The sequence below is a fragment of the Salminus brasiliensis genome, chromosome 21 (genome assembly GCF_030463535.1).
Source record: "Salminus brasiliensis chromosome 21, fSalBra1.hap2, whole genome shotgun sequence".
Lineage (NCBI taxonomy): Eukaryota > Metazoa > Chordata > Actinopteri > Characiformes > Bryconidae > Salminus > Salminus brasiliensis.
Window position 1 is genome coordinate 9,584,259 of NC_132898.1, and position 16,301 is coordinate 9,600,559.

The 16,301-nt window shown below is 43.1% G+C and overlaps 1 protein-coding gene across 3 annotated transcripts in view; it reads left to right on the forward strand.

Annotated features, from left to right (window-relative positions):
- arhgef10la (Rho guanine nucleotide exchange factor (GEF) 10-like a) overlaps positions 1-16,301 on the forward strand; it is a 221,883-nt gene that overhangs the window by 153,305 nt on the left and 52,277 nt on the right. For all 3 annotated transcript variants that reach the window (XM_072665387.1, XM_072665388.1, XM_072665389.1), the window contains one exon: positions 3,043-3,164. In XM_072665387.1, coding sequence (XP_072521488.1) covers positions 3,043-3,164 — 122 coding nt within the window. The remainder of the gene's footprint in view (positions 1-3,042; positions 3,165-16,301) is intronic.

Below are 16,301 nucleotides of genomic sequence, written 5' to 3' on the forward strand. Positions count from 1 at the left end.
GAGAGAAAGGTAAAATGATCCCAGAATCCAAAGTTAAGTTCCCTTAAGGGTGTGTAAACCATTAGACTCTCTTACATGGATATGTAGGCACTTTAAATTGGCACTTTTGCACCAGAGGGTGCGTCCTCTTAAATGAAACCCATCTAAACTCGAACAAAGATAGCCAGACTAAACTCAAACTAATTGGCCCTTAGGTCTTCTACCGCATCTACCTCTCTGACCACAGCCAGGTGACCCAACAGTCTCCTGTCAAACAGAGTGGTGCACTCTCCACACCTTTCGATCCAAATGAGCCGCTTAAAATCCCACATTATTTTGCTCTTTTTTTTTTGGTGTGTGTTGTTATTGAGTCCCTCTTATTGTTATGTCTGCAGCTGATTGCATGTTGATGTATGTGGATAGACGCGGGGAGTAAATGAAAGCAAGCTGTTTAATTGCTAGCACAATAACATTTTAGTTACTCGCGATGGGTAATTACCGATCCACTGAATGGAGGGGATGCTGGCAGGCTCGGGCCTTGTGCTTTTGTAAATGAAAACACCTGTCAAAGCGGCTGGAAAGGAGAGTCATAGGTAGCTGATGCCACCTGAATTTAGACTTCATTAATTGAAATCCAGAGGTTGCTGCTTCTCATGCTGAGACGGACACCTGGCGCAGTGTTGTTGCTTAAGAAGGCTCATTAGCCTGCGAGCTCTACGGACAGCCGCATCTCGTGCTGCACTAATTAGTCAACCGACCATCACGAAAAAGACTTACCTTATCATGAATTAAGCTTACCTCATATTCATAGTACATAGAACTGTATGTGTAATTTTGTGTTCACTTATCTGTTTATTCTTGTTCCTGCAAGTGTACTTGACCAGATGTTTAACCCCATGTATGCTAGTTGTTCAGTTTTTTCTATTAATAACTATTAATAACATCTCCTCTGTCATTGCCTTTATTCATTTATGTAATGTAATGAACGGGATACATGCATTTTTACTTTGTTAGTGTCAGAAACTAGTGTTGTAGTCAAGACCATTAAAGCTGAGTCAAGACTAAGACTAAGATTTTTTTCATCATACAAACAGAATCTACCGCATCTAGTTGAATTCCCAGTAGCTTAGACTTTGTTCTGTATGCTAGGTTATGGTGTGTTTTTCTAAACAGCATTATGCAATGCGTCCACAACCCATGTAGTGGCTTTAATTAAGAAAGTAGAGTGTTGAGCAGTTTGGCACATTGATTTGTACACCCTTAAATATAAAAACAAAAAAATTCCGATTTCTAATTAACGTTACCTCAGACAGAAGCAGTGGACTCGCTGGTCCTGACAACAATTGCTATTCCCCCTCATCCCAAGATTGAGTTACGACCGATTCCAAATGAGGTCAAGAACAAGACGAGACAAAGAGCACTCGTTTATGGTCTCGAGACAAAAGAATTGCAAAGAAGTGAGCAGATGTTGCAATGTAAGTTGAGCATGATAAGAAGTACAGACATTTAATGAGTGTTGAATGTCCAGTAAAATGTCCTGTGTGCTGTGTAAATTTATGTAGATAGATATAGATATGTCCTGGTTGGGGGTCTGGATAGCCTGCGGGAAGAAGCCCATACACATTCTCTATGTGGAGGAAATTTAAATCCATTTGAATAAGAAAATACATGAAAACAAATACGTCACACATAATTTGCATGTTGGTGTTTCTTTGATTGAAAACAATGTATACAGTGTGAACAGACGTGCCATAAGAGACTCTTTGCAGCCTGAAAAGTTTGGTCACAACCTTTTTCCATACAGACCCTCTTACAGTCTTATGTTCTTTGCAGATCTTACTTGGTACATGCCAAATGCGAGTTTTTCACACTGTTTTGACACATGGACATGCCATTTTTACATTTTCATTAGCTCTGAATTCAGTGACAGTTTAGGTTTTAAAACAGGGCTGAGGCACATTCAAGGCTTTTCTAAAATAGTCCGTATGTGCACATCCTGTGTGACCGCATATAATTATGTGATCTATTAATGTAGTTTGTGTTTTACAAAAGCAGTAATCTATTTAAGAACATGTGTTGACAAGATTGCACCTGGCTTGCAGTTGAGGGAAAACCACAGTAATGTGGCTTCCTGTGGTTTATGGCTTTAAAATGAGATAATAGAATGTTTTGTGTAATACTAGTGAAGCTAGTGAAGTGAAGCCTCTCTCTCTAAAAAAAAAAAACGGCCTGGGCATGCTCACATTCTAATAAATGTGCGTGACTAACAGCCCTTTATCACTGATGAAAAAAAAGTATGTTACCATGGTAACACACACAGCCAGGATCTCCCGTACGTCCTGAGTGCCGCTGCTAGGTGTGCTAGACGCAAAACAGCTCATCATTTTTAGCATTAGCTTTAGCTCTCCAGGTTGCTCAGACTCAGATAAGGCGGAGCCATGTTAGCCTACTGATTGGTCTGATTGGTCAGGGATTTGCTGCTGCAAACATGACCCACCCATTTAAGGCAAGACAAGACAAGACAACCAGATTCACCATTTGTGTCGGACACAGATGGAATTTGGCTTCTGCCTTTAACCCATCCACACACACAAACACAACAGTGAAACACATACAATGACTGTGAGCACACATGCCCGGAGCAGTGGGCAGCCGTTGCTGCTGCGCCTGGAGAGCGGAGGAGCAGAAAGGGTGAAGGGCCTTGCTCAAGAGCCAAGCCACTGTTGGACACTTGAGCAAGGCCCTTCACCCTCTCTTTTCCCCGGGCGCAGCAGCATTCCATGTCACGAGAAGAGCTACACGGGTGAAATACAGCAGGCCTTTATTAGACTTTGGGAAGATATTCATAATACATACTTACATAATACATTTACACTGGGGGCCCTGAGGAGCCAGGTTAGCTTCATTATAAACAAAACTCAGATTTAGATTCCCAGTGGCTTTAAGTGTCATCTGTGTTCATACCTGGCTTATGTTTTTCAAAATCTTTTAATTGGTTTACTGCAGAGATGTTTACTCTTTGAAGTTTAAAATCACATTTAAAAATCACGTTCTCTCTTTCAGGGGAAGAGAACACACCAGGCTGGATCTCAGCAGAAGATGATGGTAAAACAAAAAGTCCCTTCTGGTGTCCGCTGCTGGCCTGCCATATGCCTGTCTTTACCTCAAAAGCCCAGGACCGCAAGGTTAGTAACTGCCAATATCAAACCCCACAAGAGCCGCAAGTTTAACTCAAACTTTCTTAACTTTTAATGGATTAGAAAGTTATGATTCTTGTTTTCAAGACAAACGATTCCTCGACAGAGAATTGCAGTGTACCGCATTTGGTCATTTCTCACCTGAGGAAATTGGAATTCTTGCGCACCACAACCTCTGAAGGTGCGGTCAGACCGCAGCCTCCAAAGGTGCAGTTTCACAAGAACAGTGGGAAATTATAAGGTGACACAGAACCTTCCCAGTCCAGCTTGCTGGAGAGAGAGTGGCGATCAATAGTGGCTGTTAAGACTGGTGGGCCTTTCATAGATCAAACAGTGAACCTGGGCGAGAGACAGCCTAAAAGGGTTTTGGAGTCAGTCAAAAAGGTATAAAATCAATTTGTACTGTCTGTGAGATGATATTTTGGACTAGATTTTCAGTCCTAACATAGTTATGGGACTTGCCCCGGCATAGCAGGTTGAGGTGCCAAATTACCACTGCCACCATGGGAGGATGTTATAAAGTGATCATGCAATTACCTTAATGACTGTGGGACACCCGAGCATAAATCAATAGGCTGGCATTAAATTAAGCTTCCTTGCTGCAACCCAACAGACAGGAAGTGAGGGCCGAGGGAAGCTTCCATCTGCAGCAACCGCAACCCTGGCCAAGACTTTTTCCATGCTGTGCTTTCAGACTTTCTACCAGACAGAAGTTTGGAAACAGCTTATTGAATGCAAGCCTTTTTTTCAAGACATTTTGGTCCAAAGACTAGATGTCTGTGTGTCATGAATTATTATAAGCAATGCAATGTTTTAAATGCAAAGTGTTGAGCATGCATGGATCTTCTTCGTGTCTACTGAATTTCAGGTGGCACCTACTGAACATAAATAAAAAAAAAGCAGAACTTGTATTTCTAAACACTGAAAATGTTGAATTATTTGCCTTGTAAAATGGTTCCTTATGATAGAAAATGGATTGTACAGTATATATTTGTGTAAAGACCCTATGAAAAAATGGTGAAATGTAATATTTAAGATTCCAATCTTAGGAATTAAAGGTCTCATGGCACTGAGGACAAAGCTTGTGTCCTTTATGATATTGGGTTCATGTTTTAATATTCTCAAGGTATTTTGAACAAAAATTAAATAAGGAAAAAGCATATTGTTGTTGTCCCCCCAAAAACCTGCGTCTCAAAAATGTTCTGAATGTGAAATTATTTTGTTACACAATATTTTTTGGGTATTCTGTTGGTCCATTCATCATGATATATTGAAACAATGTAAATAACAACTGCCAAAAACTAAATCAAAAGCTGTAAAACCTTTTTTTGCTGCATAATTCTATATGCCATTTCAGTTTTTATTTTTGTAAAATGAAGAAAATATGTAAAACCCTTCTTAGCAGATAGGTCTTCTTTCCTGATGTCATCTTTTAACAAGAAAATGAGACTGTGGCATAGAAAATATCTGAGCCATTTAATGAATTCACCACATGCTGCATTCTTGGCTGTGGAAGATTTGAAATTGATCCCCTACGTGATGCTCCTCTACAACCTCAAATAAGGCCCAAAAGGCCATGCCCAACATTTATTCATTGGTGGTTAGGGTGAGTGCTAAAAGTTTGCCATGAAAATCCCTTCTGCTGTAGGGCAGACAATGGCTGCCCTTCCAATGTTGGTTTGTGTATCCTTGTCTTTGTTGAGGTTGATGGAAGGTGAGTATGGATTACTGTGAGCCAGGCTGGTGGAAGGTGCACGTTCTTGCGGAGAGGAGGTGGGTTTAAAATGAATGACTGTAATCCCTCCATGCAGAAGAGGCTGGAGGGAAGATTTAGTCATCTGCACCCTCTCTGCTTTCCTGTCTATCTCTTTCTCTCCTTGCCTCCCCCAACTTCTCTTTTTTTCTTTCTAACCCTGCCCCTCGCCTGATACTTCCACTGGGAGACTGAAATTTCTCCATGCCAAAGCCTCTAAACATTTCTTTCTCTGGCCTTGGCAGCTGCCTTACTTGGCAGGGCATCCATTAGTATGGGGAGAGGGAACTTCTGTGTTGCAGGAATGATGGACATTGAAGACCAAGATTAAAAAAGAAATGTTAAAAGGGGCCCAAGCATTTCCGCTTCAGTTCTAAAACAGTGTAGTCTGCCAAATCTTTGACAGACTGTAGTGTCACGGTTTTATCTCCCGGATCATCCCACTGCATGATCCCAGTGCCTCTGCTTAATCTTCCTTGTAAACTTGTCCTGCTTGTATCCCAACTGCACTATTCGTTGCAGCCCAGAAGAGGATAGACTTCCCCTTTTGAGTTGGTTCCTCTTAAGCTTTCTTTTTCATGCTCTAACAGAAGTTTTCCTTTTAAATCTTGGCTCTTTTCATTGGCTCACCCCCATGGTCTTTCCTTCCACTGACCATCTTGGCGAAAAGTGTTTGGGAGCTAGATCTCTATTTCTGGAATGCTGTTCAGGAAGCACACTACAAAATAACCTGAATTTAATTAAATAATGTTGCATGAAGAGCATCCTGAGGTAATCCAAGAGCCATGAACTCAGCTTCCTACTATTCTATAAAGATACAGATGCCTGGAAGCATCATTGAAGGCAGACTTTGTATGGATGTCAGGGTTTGTCTTTGCTGGAATGGATTAGTTGAGCTTCTCTTTCCCACCCTCTAGTAGTCCAACAAGAAAAATGTGCCCACATAAAAACCTGCCAAGACTCTGCTAATGCTACACAGATTTTGAATTAAGACGTGCAGAGGAGAATACTTACTTGTTGTTTTCTCATGGTAACGTTCTGCTACAGCAGTCCATTGAAGTCTGTTAAAAAGCTTTCAGCTATAATGATGATGATCTGATCCTAAATTTTGAACAAAGAACATTCTATGAAGTCTTACACCCACCCCACAGAATTTGATTTAGAAGCTCAACTGTAGCCAAACTAAATTCTGTCAGGTGATATTGTTTCTAAACTTAACTGTAGCCAGAAAAAAACCTTCTAAACTCAACTGTAGCCAGACAGTTGATCTTTTTAAACTCAACTGTAGCCAGGCAACAAATCTTTCTAAACTCAGCTGTAGCGACACAGAATTCTTTCTAAACACAATTTTAGTTAAGCAAAAATATTTCTAAACTCAACTGTAGTCAGACAAAATTTTGCCTAGGATGATATGTGAACCTGACCCTGAAACAAACACTTGCTAAAACATTTATTGACATGACAGAATCCCAGTATACTGAATAGTTGGGTTTAACTGGGGGGTCAAATATACCTGATATACAAGCTCTAGGATATAAAAGGAGTACAGTTGTGATCTGTAAATGTTTTTTTTTCAGGAATTTAACATCTATCAGAAGAATTTCTCATTGAAGCAATTTCAGATAAGGTCAGGTTGAGCTCATATTTTATATTCCAACATTGTTCACCTCAACATCTCCTGCAACAAAAAAGTAATGAGGACTTAGACAAGTGTGTGGCCTAGTATTGCTGTTTTACACACACGGCTCCTTTCTACCAGCCCCAAAAGAGGTCCATTTGCACAAAGAAAGCGCACATCTCTTTACTTTGGAGGAGTGGAGGGACATTTCAGCAGAAATCTGCTTCAACCTTGAAAAAAGATCTTTGGTTCTACCCAGCACAAAGACGTATCTAGAGCTGTGAAGATGCATCAAATAGAAAGGGATGGGGGGAAACTGTGTTTCCTTATTCTGTTTAGCTCTTTTTTCAGAGCACTTTTAATACCTGAGGGATTTCATCATGGCTGCTTTGAAGTGCAGGATGACATGCTAAAAAAGAGTGTTGGGGGCTTTGAGCATATTCAGGATTAGGTCTTCCACAGAGCTGAAAAGGAACACTTTTAGACACTTTTCCCCCCACAATGTACATTGATGTAGAAGATCGTGACATTGTCCAATTAGGTTTGCACAAAAAAAAAACAACAAAAAAAAAAAACAGAAGAGAGTCGCAGTGGGTTTTTTCTGGCATTCATTACAATGGCTGGGCTAAGTGACCTCTTCAAGTTCTGAAAGTGGGTCTGATTATTTTTACTAGCTGCGAAAAGGCTTTGTTTTGATTGTACTACTTTTCTTAAAATACATCATTACAATCCATCATGATTTAATTTAGGGATGTGTGGTGATCTCAGGATGATATCAGCATCAACAAATAATTGTTTTTAAAAAAATACTGACATTAGACAGATGTCTAAAATAAAAAAAATGATATTTATAACCAACATGTTTCAGCTTGTAGGCCTTCATTAGGGTTGAGGTTGCACAGATGTTTAGAATTGACCAAAGGTTTACCTGTCGACAAGCATTTCAGCAGTGGCCCACGTTTTCAAAATCGGTGCATTCCTTTTTTTATGCACATCAGGTTGCCAGTATCTTTAGGTACATTTTTCTAGTAGTATGCTTCTCCACCATTGGTCTTCAGAACAGCGTGAACTTGCCTGAGCATTCTACAATGTGCAAATGATTGTGCTGGACAATTCCTGCAAACAGCCCTTGCTATGCCATCCCAAAGATGCTTGATAGAGTTGAGATCTTGATATTGTGCTGGCCACTGAAGCAATAAAAACATGCTGCCATGGTCATGGAACCATTTGGTGATGAAAGATGCCGTGGAACATGGTTTATCTTAGTATGAAAAAAAAATGGCATAAACCTGATAGTAATGTAATGACAGTCACATACGATGTGCTGTGCAGATGTTGTTCAGTGGGTATAAAAGACCTCATAAATTGCCTGAAAGACTTCCTTAGCTGTCTCGCAATTCAGAGGCTGCATCCTTCGGAGGACGCAGTATGCGAAGCCGTAACCTTTGAAAGCTGCATAGACCTAAGCAAGGCTAAACTGAAATGAGACTTCTGTTATACGGCGGAATTCCGATTTATGTCACAGCATTGCTGTTCCTGTCCTTACTGTTGCCCCATAACACATTGCTTCTGTGACCTAGCACCTTGACGGCTATATCTAGAACGCACTGAATCTTGGGTTATATTGGTTAGCAAAGCATTCACCTCTTGGATCCCTTATTGCAGTGTAAGAGAAAGACGTGTTTCTCAGATGCATACAAAAAAGCCTTCGGAATAGGACAGCCCGGCCGCACTGCTCTGATGCAGTTAGTACTTGAATGCGGCCATCTGAAAAATGCTGCCCTTCAATTGGGACACAGCTCTTGAGTTGCTTTTGACAAATCCTCAGATTCCTTCTTCAGCATAATTTGAAAGGAACCTTGATTTGTTTTGTTACTCCTGTGGTCCAGTGTTGATCCCTTTATCACTAAAGACAAGTTATCTTGTTCTTCTTTGTAAGCACTGGCACATAGCAGCTTTGGCTTTTGTGCCCCATTTAAGACAGGGAAAGGGGTCTGTACTTTTTTAACTCACTTATGTTATGTAGTGATTTAATTGCTCATTAAACAAAGGTTTTTTGTTCCAGATCATAAGTATTCTGTTTTCCATATGCTCAGTAAAAGCCAGTACATTTGGACAACATGCTCATGTTTCCCGTGCCCCTTTTATTAGTGACTTTGCCTGGTGTTATTATTGGTACTAGCCTGCCCCTTGGTAGCTCATTTGTTTTACAGCTCATTATACATCGTCTTTTCCTGCTTGGTCTACTGGACCCATTATGTCTGGATAACTGTAATATAGGCCATCTTATTGGCCAGGCTTAGTATCTCTTATGTTGCTTTGTCTGCTTTTGCGATTGAGTTCTTCCATGCCTCTCCAGTAAACTGAATTATAAGAAGTGCTGATATTCGTAGGCCGGTGTTAGCTACTTGGTCCAGTGTTCAGCTGTGCTGCAGGGTGTTGTCATGTGACACGCCTATCACACAAGATCTCAGAAACTTGTCTTGTTTGTTCGCATTTGACCCATCAGTGGTAGTGAACACACACACACACACACACACACACACACACACACACACACACACACACACACACAAGTGAACTAGGGGCAGTGAGCACACACACCCAGAGCGGTGGGCAGCCAACTCCAGCACCTGGGGAGCAGAGAGGGTGAAAGGCCTTGCTATAGGGCCCAACAGTGGCAGCTTGCCGAGACCGGTTATCGAACCCACAACCCTGTTATAAATTTTCCAGAGCTCTAACTGCTGAGCCACCACTGCCCCTACTTTTTTCATTTACATTAGTCAAAATTCAGGTCACTGGACCATTTTAGGTTATTCGTTGGGTTTGACAAAATTAAAATGTTCTAAACTGGTGTTCTAAAACTTTTGATCAGTAGTTTTATTGTTAGATGTTTTGCTGTTTTCTTCTAGCAGAGCTTCTGTACTTAACTATACTTTATTAGCTTAGTTGTGTTCTACTGATTAGACTAAGCATCTTTCCAACGGGTCCTCCCAATTCTGTTGTGGCAAAGGTCTCTAAAATTATGCTAATGCCAGGTCATTGGACAGCTCAGCACACTTGGAGGAGACCACTAACTGCCATACTGTTACAGCTAACAGATCAGCTAACAGACGTGTTGGCTAGCATTGTGTTGGGTTAGCATTGTGCCAAGTGATGAGACTCCAAGCAATGGATGGCTGTAGCATGGCCCAGGATTGCGCTTGTGATCTTCTTGTGAGAGGGCCAATATTTAGATGGCTTGTGCCACTCTAGAGTTAGTGATTTATGCCCAGCATTATTATTAGTAGTAGTAGTACTGACCAGCTCTTTGGTAGCTCATTAGTTTTACTTCTAGTACCACAGTATATTCCTGCTTGGCCTACTGTACTCACTGTGCTGGGATTACGGTAGTGTATATATTGGTCTGTGTTGGTCTCTCCTGTCTGGTTTTGTGATCGAGTTCTTCGTCCATGCCCTTCCAGTAGGCTATCTGATCCATCAGTAGTGCTGACATTCTTAGGCCTGAGTGAGTTGTGTTGTGTCTCCAGCAGCTCCAAACCTGCTGACTGACTGACTGACTGACTGACTGACTGACTGACTGACTGCCGGCTGCAGATGAGATAGCGGAGTGACACCTCCAGCGATAGCACAAGTCTATTTATAACACAGTTTGGAGAGGGACTGATTTACGACGTGGATGACTCGGAGCTGTTGCTGCTAGTTTGGGGAGGTTGAGGGGGTGGGAAGAAGAAGAAACTCATACACCTTGGTCTGATCCTTGGTCATGCGTGGCACAGCACAACCAGAAGATATGAAATATAGATCAAACAATGTCTCAGGGAAAGGTGCCCTTCTCTTTCGATACCTCCCTCAATTGATTTAGGCTTCTCTTGTTTTTTAGGCCTGGTACTTTTTTTTTTTTTTTTTTTTTAGATGCATCATCATGATGCAACTTTTCCATGCGGGTGGGTACGAAGATTACTTTTCTCTTCTCCAAACTCTACATTTCATCGTCTTCTTTCTCCGCTCTGTGAAGAACAGATGCTGGAGCATGGATTAAAAGCTCTTCCTTGCACGTCTCCACTGGGGTGTAGCGACTCGATTTTTCTTCTCCTCTCTCTGTCCCTTCCTCCCTCTCTGTCACTCCCTCACTCTCTCACTCTTTTTCCTTTGCCACACTAGATCCCTCCAGCAAACACAAACATGCAAACAGCGGGGGTGCTGAAAAATGTTTGAGAATCACCAGCTAGACCTGCAGCCATAGATCCCCATATCTTCACCAGGGGGTCTTTGGGTTATTAATTGCTGACGCCCCAGCCCTCCATTCCCTGCTGCCCTTGATTCCCCTTTACCTCTTTGTGGATTAGTGTAATTAAGAGCTGGATCTTGTGGATTGAAATTCAGAGCAAAGGACTCTCCACATGAATTATAGTATGCAGATATTTCTCTGTGGCAAATGGAGTCATTCAGTTTTTAGAAGTTAGAAGTAATTACTCGGTAGCGCTTTATAATAACAGGCCCCAGAACAAAGCAACTTCAGCATTATTATAGTTTGACTGCTAAAAGTTACACACTAAGCTGTGTGTGTGTGTATGCATGTGTGTGTGTGTGTGTGTGTGTGTGAGTGTACATTTGCACGTCTGTAATGGGTGCAACTTAAAGTATTTAAATTCATTCATTAAAAGGGGTGTCCACAAACAATTGGACATATAACTGGACGTTAATGTTTACTTGCCACTGAAAATGCTACAGCATACAGAGCAGAGTATGATCCCTTTCAGTGTTGTGTACCAGATTTCTTCTTTCTTTTCTTTGCGGTGCTTTTAAAGAAGGGCTCTCCCATCCTAATCACGCACTTGTTTCCGTATACCCTGTCTCTCTCGCTGGGCTTCAGCACTGATCTACCTGACAAACAGACAGTGGAAGTTCATCTGCCAGGATCAGAGAGGCCCGGAGAGACAGACTTTTTGGTTATGTCAGGGACGGGCGGATGCGTCAATCTGATTCTCCTCTGCCCAGCTAGATCACAGCAGATCCGTGGCCAGCTTTTCTATAGCAGTGCCTGACGGTCAGTGTTGACGAAACACTGTGCTCAGCGAAAGCTCTCCACACACGCCGGGAGCTCGTCACTGTCGGCCATGTGCGCGCTTGTGACAGCACGCAAGTGAAAAGTGCCAGAAACCCCTGTTGAATGAAAGACTTCGGCCTTGTCTGTGTCAAGTGTCGAACACGGCTGCTGTAGTGCTATCAAAACAGAAGCGTTAAAAACAACATATTTGTTTTTAACACATTTTCAGTGTCCAGTTAAGGACATCACCTTTTGTGTTATTTTTAACACAATTAGTGTGTTATCCTGGCAGATAACTCAATCTGTGTCAGAGATGTGTGCGTTGTTGTGATGTCTGCATTTGCATTTACTCCATCAAATCGAATGTCTCGTCAGCAGTACATCTATCAAACTAAATGTCTGGCCAGCCAATCTGCAGCCAGAGGAGTTATGCTGGGAGTATGCCTCTGAAGTCTGTGACCACGGCCCAGGCCCCAGGCCATAGTGGCAGTGCAATAGACATTTGAGCTGAAGTGTGTTTAGTAATGTCTAAGCTTGGAGGTATCTTTTGTATTATTAGTCTATTCTAACTAGCTGAGGTTTTCTTGGGTAAATAGCAAAGCACTTTGTAAGTCGCTCTGGATAAGAGCGTCTGCTAAATGCCGTAAATGTAAATGTAAATGTAAATGTAAGTGGAGTGATTTTTTGAAAATGTTTGGTTACATCACCTGCAGGAGAAAAATTAAATAAAATAATATCAATATCATGTTTTCCTTCCCTATCCCATCACCCTCGCCTATCATAGAGCGAATAAAACATGTCCTACTGGCTGCATGTGCTCACATAAATGTGACACAACCCAAACCCCCCAACTTCCCAGCCCTTCTCCAGTGTGGGTGCTGGAGGTATTGCAGCAGGCTTAAAGAGGCTGAAATATTGATCACTATCGTTATTTTGCACAATTTTGGAGAGTACATGAGTACGAGTGAGCTTTATCTTGCAGCTATAGGGCAGCTTTTACAAATCGAAGGATATTTTCCCCAGCATTCATTCTAATGATTTTTTTTGTGTGTGTGTGTGTGTGTGTGTGTGTGTGTGTGTGTGTGTGTGTGTTTTTTGTCCTCATTACTTCACTAGTCACTGTCACATATCTGAGTAGCTAACCCCCAGAAAGCCCAGGCAGGCACGTGAGGTTTTTTTTTCTAGTTCCCAGTGCGACATGCAGTGCATGGTCCATGTGCTTGGTTGACAGATCTCTTGGGGGCTCTTCGCCTGAGGGGTTGCGACCTGGATTTGCCACATTAATCTGTGTGGATAGCTCGCAGTCTCAGCATTCATGCAGAGATCAGGTTCAGCGAGAATGAGACCACTTCAGTAATGAGCCTGTCTGTTGCACTGGCTTTGTGCTTACTGCTTTGTTCTCGCCTCCAGTCATGGCTTGTAATGATCTCTCAGGTGAACTCTAATCCCACAGCGCTATCAGTGGACCTTCAGAAACACATGGGAAAGGGGCTTAGGGGGGCCATTAAGGAAGACAGAAGCAAAGCATCTACTTTTGTCCCTTGTAAGAGCTTGAAAACTGTGGAACGAAAGCACCACATAAAAAGGCACACTAATCCTGTTGTCTGCTATGAACAGAATTAAGAAAAATCAGGAATACACTCTGAAATGTTGGAGCATTTGGAATTGAACCTCATCAGCTAGCTTGTTAGATGATTTCTCTGGAATAAATATTCTCTCTCCTTCTTGCTGGTGACGCATCCTTGAAATGCTGGCACATCACGTCCTCCGGGCTTCCTTCTTTTGCACTCTTAACCAGTAGAGGGCAGTGCGGCTCTGGTGTACAGGTGCTAGAGGTGCCACTGCAGCAATGCCGAAGCACGAGGTCATCCGCAAAGGGGCTGATCTGTCGCTCTGACAGTTACGTGCTAATTACTGGAAATCATCCGTGCTCCAGCAGTGCCTTGAGCTGAGCAGACAGTGTTTCGGCCTCCACCCCCGGCCACCTTCCTCCTCCCTGTTTCCTCTCGCTTTCTTCTTTGAGAGAGAGAGAGAGAGAGAGAGAGAAAGACAGAACAAGCGAGAGAGAGGGAGCGATGGGGCAGCCTGTAATGTAACCTTGACGAAAGCAGCACAGCACAAGCTAAATGTGCTAATTTAAACGTCGGCACTCTGTTTGACTTATCCTTAGCGGTGTTGAGGGTACTTTTACGAGACCGCTGCTTCGCTGAGAGCCCTGCTAATGCCTCATCTTCTGTTTACCGCACTCCTGTGAGTTGCCTTACTCTTCATCCCCTTCCTTCTGCTCCCCTCTCTCCCCTAATTACACTGTCACTCCCTCTCTACCTGATTACACCACATGGACCACTGCCTAATGTTACAAATTAGGCGCCTCGGTAAAAATCGCACTTGTCCTGAGCATGAGGGCACTCTGCAACTCCGTAAACATGTCCTTCAATGTAAACCAAGGACTGCCTAGGACTTGCCTAGTCTCATTTTCATTTGCTCCTCGCCTTTGCTATGTCGTGTTCTTCCTTAACCGGTCCCAAAAGTCTGATAAGGTAGACGTTCTCGAACAGAAAAGGCAAGCAGGGGATTAGGTTATATAGCCCTTTCTAGTCCCTTATCAAGGCATGATTAGTAGTGGCTCTTTGTAATTGTGATTATTCAGAGCTGAATATTAAACTGCTCATGGCTGGGCATGATTTCACCAGGTTGAAGGCGGCGCATGGAGGGGCACTTCAAGCCCGGGATATCTCCCTTTATTCAGTCTGGCGGCTTGGCCACACTTCCCGCGCCGCCCCACCGCTTGTCACCTTGGGGGCCCCGAGGACCCTTTGTTCTGGGCTTCTTGTCATCTGATCAAAAGGATTAAAAGGCACCCTCCTCTCAGCCTGCACACCCCCACACCTCTCGTTTACTGCCAAGGCCAACCCTCACTATGCCATCGTCCAGCCGGGTCCTGGGGGTTGGCAGAGATCCTCGTGCCTCAGCGTGTTTCCTGTGTTCATGCTTGGCATGAAGCAAAGGGATGGAGGGAGTGGGTGACCAAGTGAGAGAGCGAGAGCAAGAGCGAGAGGGAGTGAGCGAGCAACAGAAAGAGAGCCTCCAGACAACTCTTGGCTCCCCCTTCTCTTTTCAGCCCCATTATTTGCACTACCGTTGAGCCCTTTCATCCCGATGATGCTGGAGTTGTCGCGCTGCGTCAGAGAATCGGTGCCGGAGGGGGATGTAGAGACGTGCCGGATTCTCATTGAATTAGCTGGACGCGTCACAATCAAACGCGCTGAGCAGTCAAGCAGGACACGAGGAGGAAAATATCAGTCCACACATGAATATGAATGTGGCTTTGTGATGTCCTGGCAATGTCAGACGGTACTCACTGTGCTAATATGCTTAACCACTTGCTGACTCCCTTCTGCAGCCTGCAGATAATATCTCCTTGCCACACGAAGGAAGCGTTTTTTCTCCGCTGTCTGAACTTGTTTCACATCAGAACTCAGAATTATATCTTTGGCCAGTGAAGCTCAACGTAAATCTCAAGAGACCACAATGCCATATGTTTAGGTACAAGCCTGGAAGCCAACTCGCCCTCCCACTCCTCCACTGAGAAGATCAAATGTGTTAAGATCATGAAGCCTGCATGAAATAAACCAACCGAAGCTTAGGCTTGCTGTGCTCATGTGACTTTAAGTATACCATGCACAATGCATTACAGCTACCACAGCAGGTGGTTGACACTTTGATCTTTGCTCATCTCCGCCCATGGAATTGAAATGATTGGGTGACATCAGCAAATGAAACAATAAGGCGAGCAGCTTATTTCAACTTTGATCCAGTCGTCGACCTGTGTTAGTTACCTGAGGATAGTGGACAACAGCCAGCAAGTGGGAGCATGTTTTTAAGAATGTGCTGCACCACCTTCATAGCCTATGCTGTTGTTTGTGAGAGAAGGATTATGACTGTTGACACTGAGGGAGTTACAGTGGGGCCACAGTCTTTTTGATGCCAAGTCCCAACACACTTTCACTCATCTGTCATCCTCCACCTGACACTCATGTATTGAATTGCTCTAGCGCAAATGAATGCTAATCGTAGATGCAGAAGAATGCTACTCATAACGCATCCTGTGTTTCTCTGGATTTTCCTTCAATTGCTCTCCCTTCCCAAATTAGTAGCTAGGAGGCTAAAATATTCCAAAACACTGTAAGCTTAAGATTAAGCACACTTTATCCCCATCCCCATGTAATTCAACCTCCGCACTTAACCCATTTGTGACAGTAAAAACACCCTAGTGATTAGGGCAGTGTGGACACACACTAGGAGCAGTCGGGAGCCACTTTAGCGCCAAGGGAGCAATTGAACGTTAGGTGCCTTGCTCAAGGGCACCTCAGTTGTGGATGCTGGTCCTGGAGATTGAACCAGCAACCTTCCAGTCCCAAGCCCCCTTCTCTAACCTTTAGGCCTAGGCTGCCGTGAATGCCAGCATTTGTAGAACTACATGACACCTATGTAAGCTTTTCATAACAACTCACATTAACCTATATAAACATTTACAATGGCTTTGTCTAGGGCTGCATTTGTTGAGATACCTTAGCAAATATTTTGATGCTTGATGCTTCCGATTGTCAGTTGTCATGTTATGTAGGTCGCTTCACTTAATGGTTGTTAAATATTAATATTAAACAATCCTTTATACATGTTTATGTGGCTTCATGTCAGTTA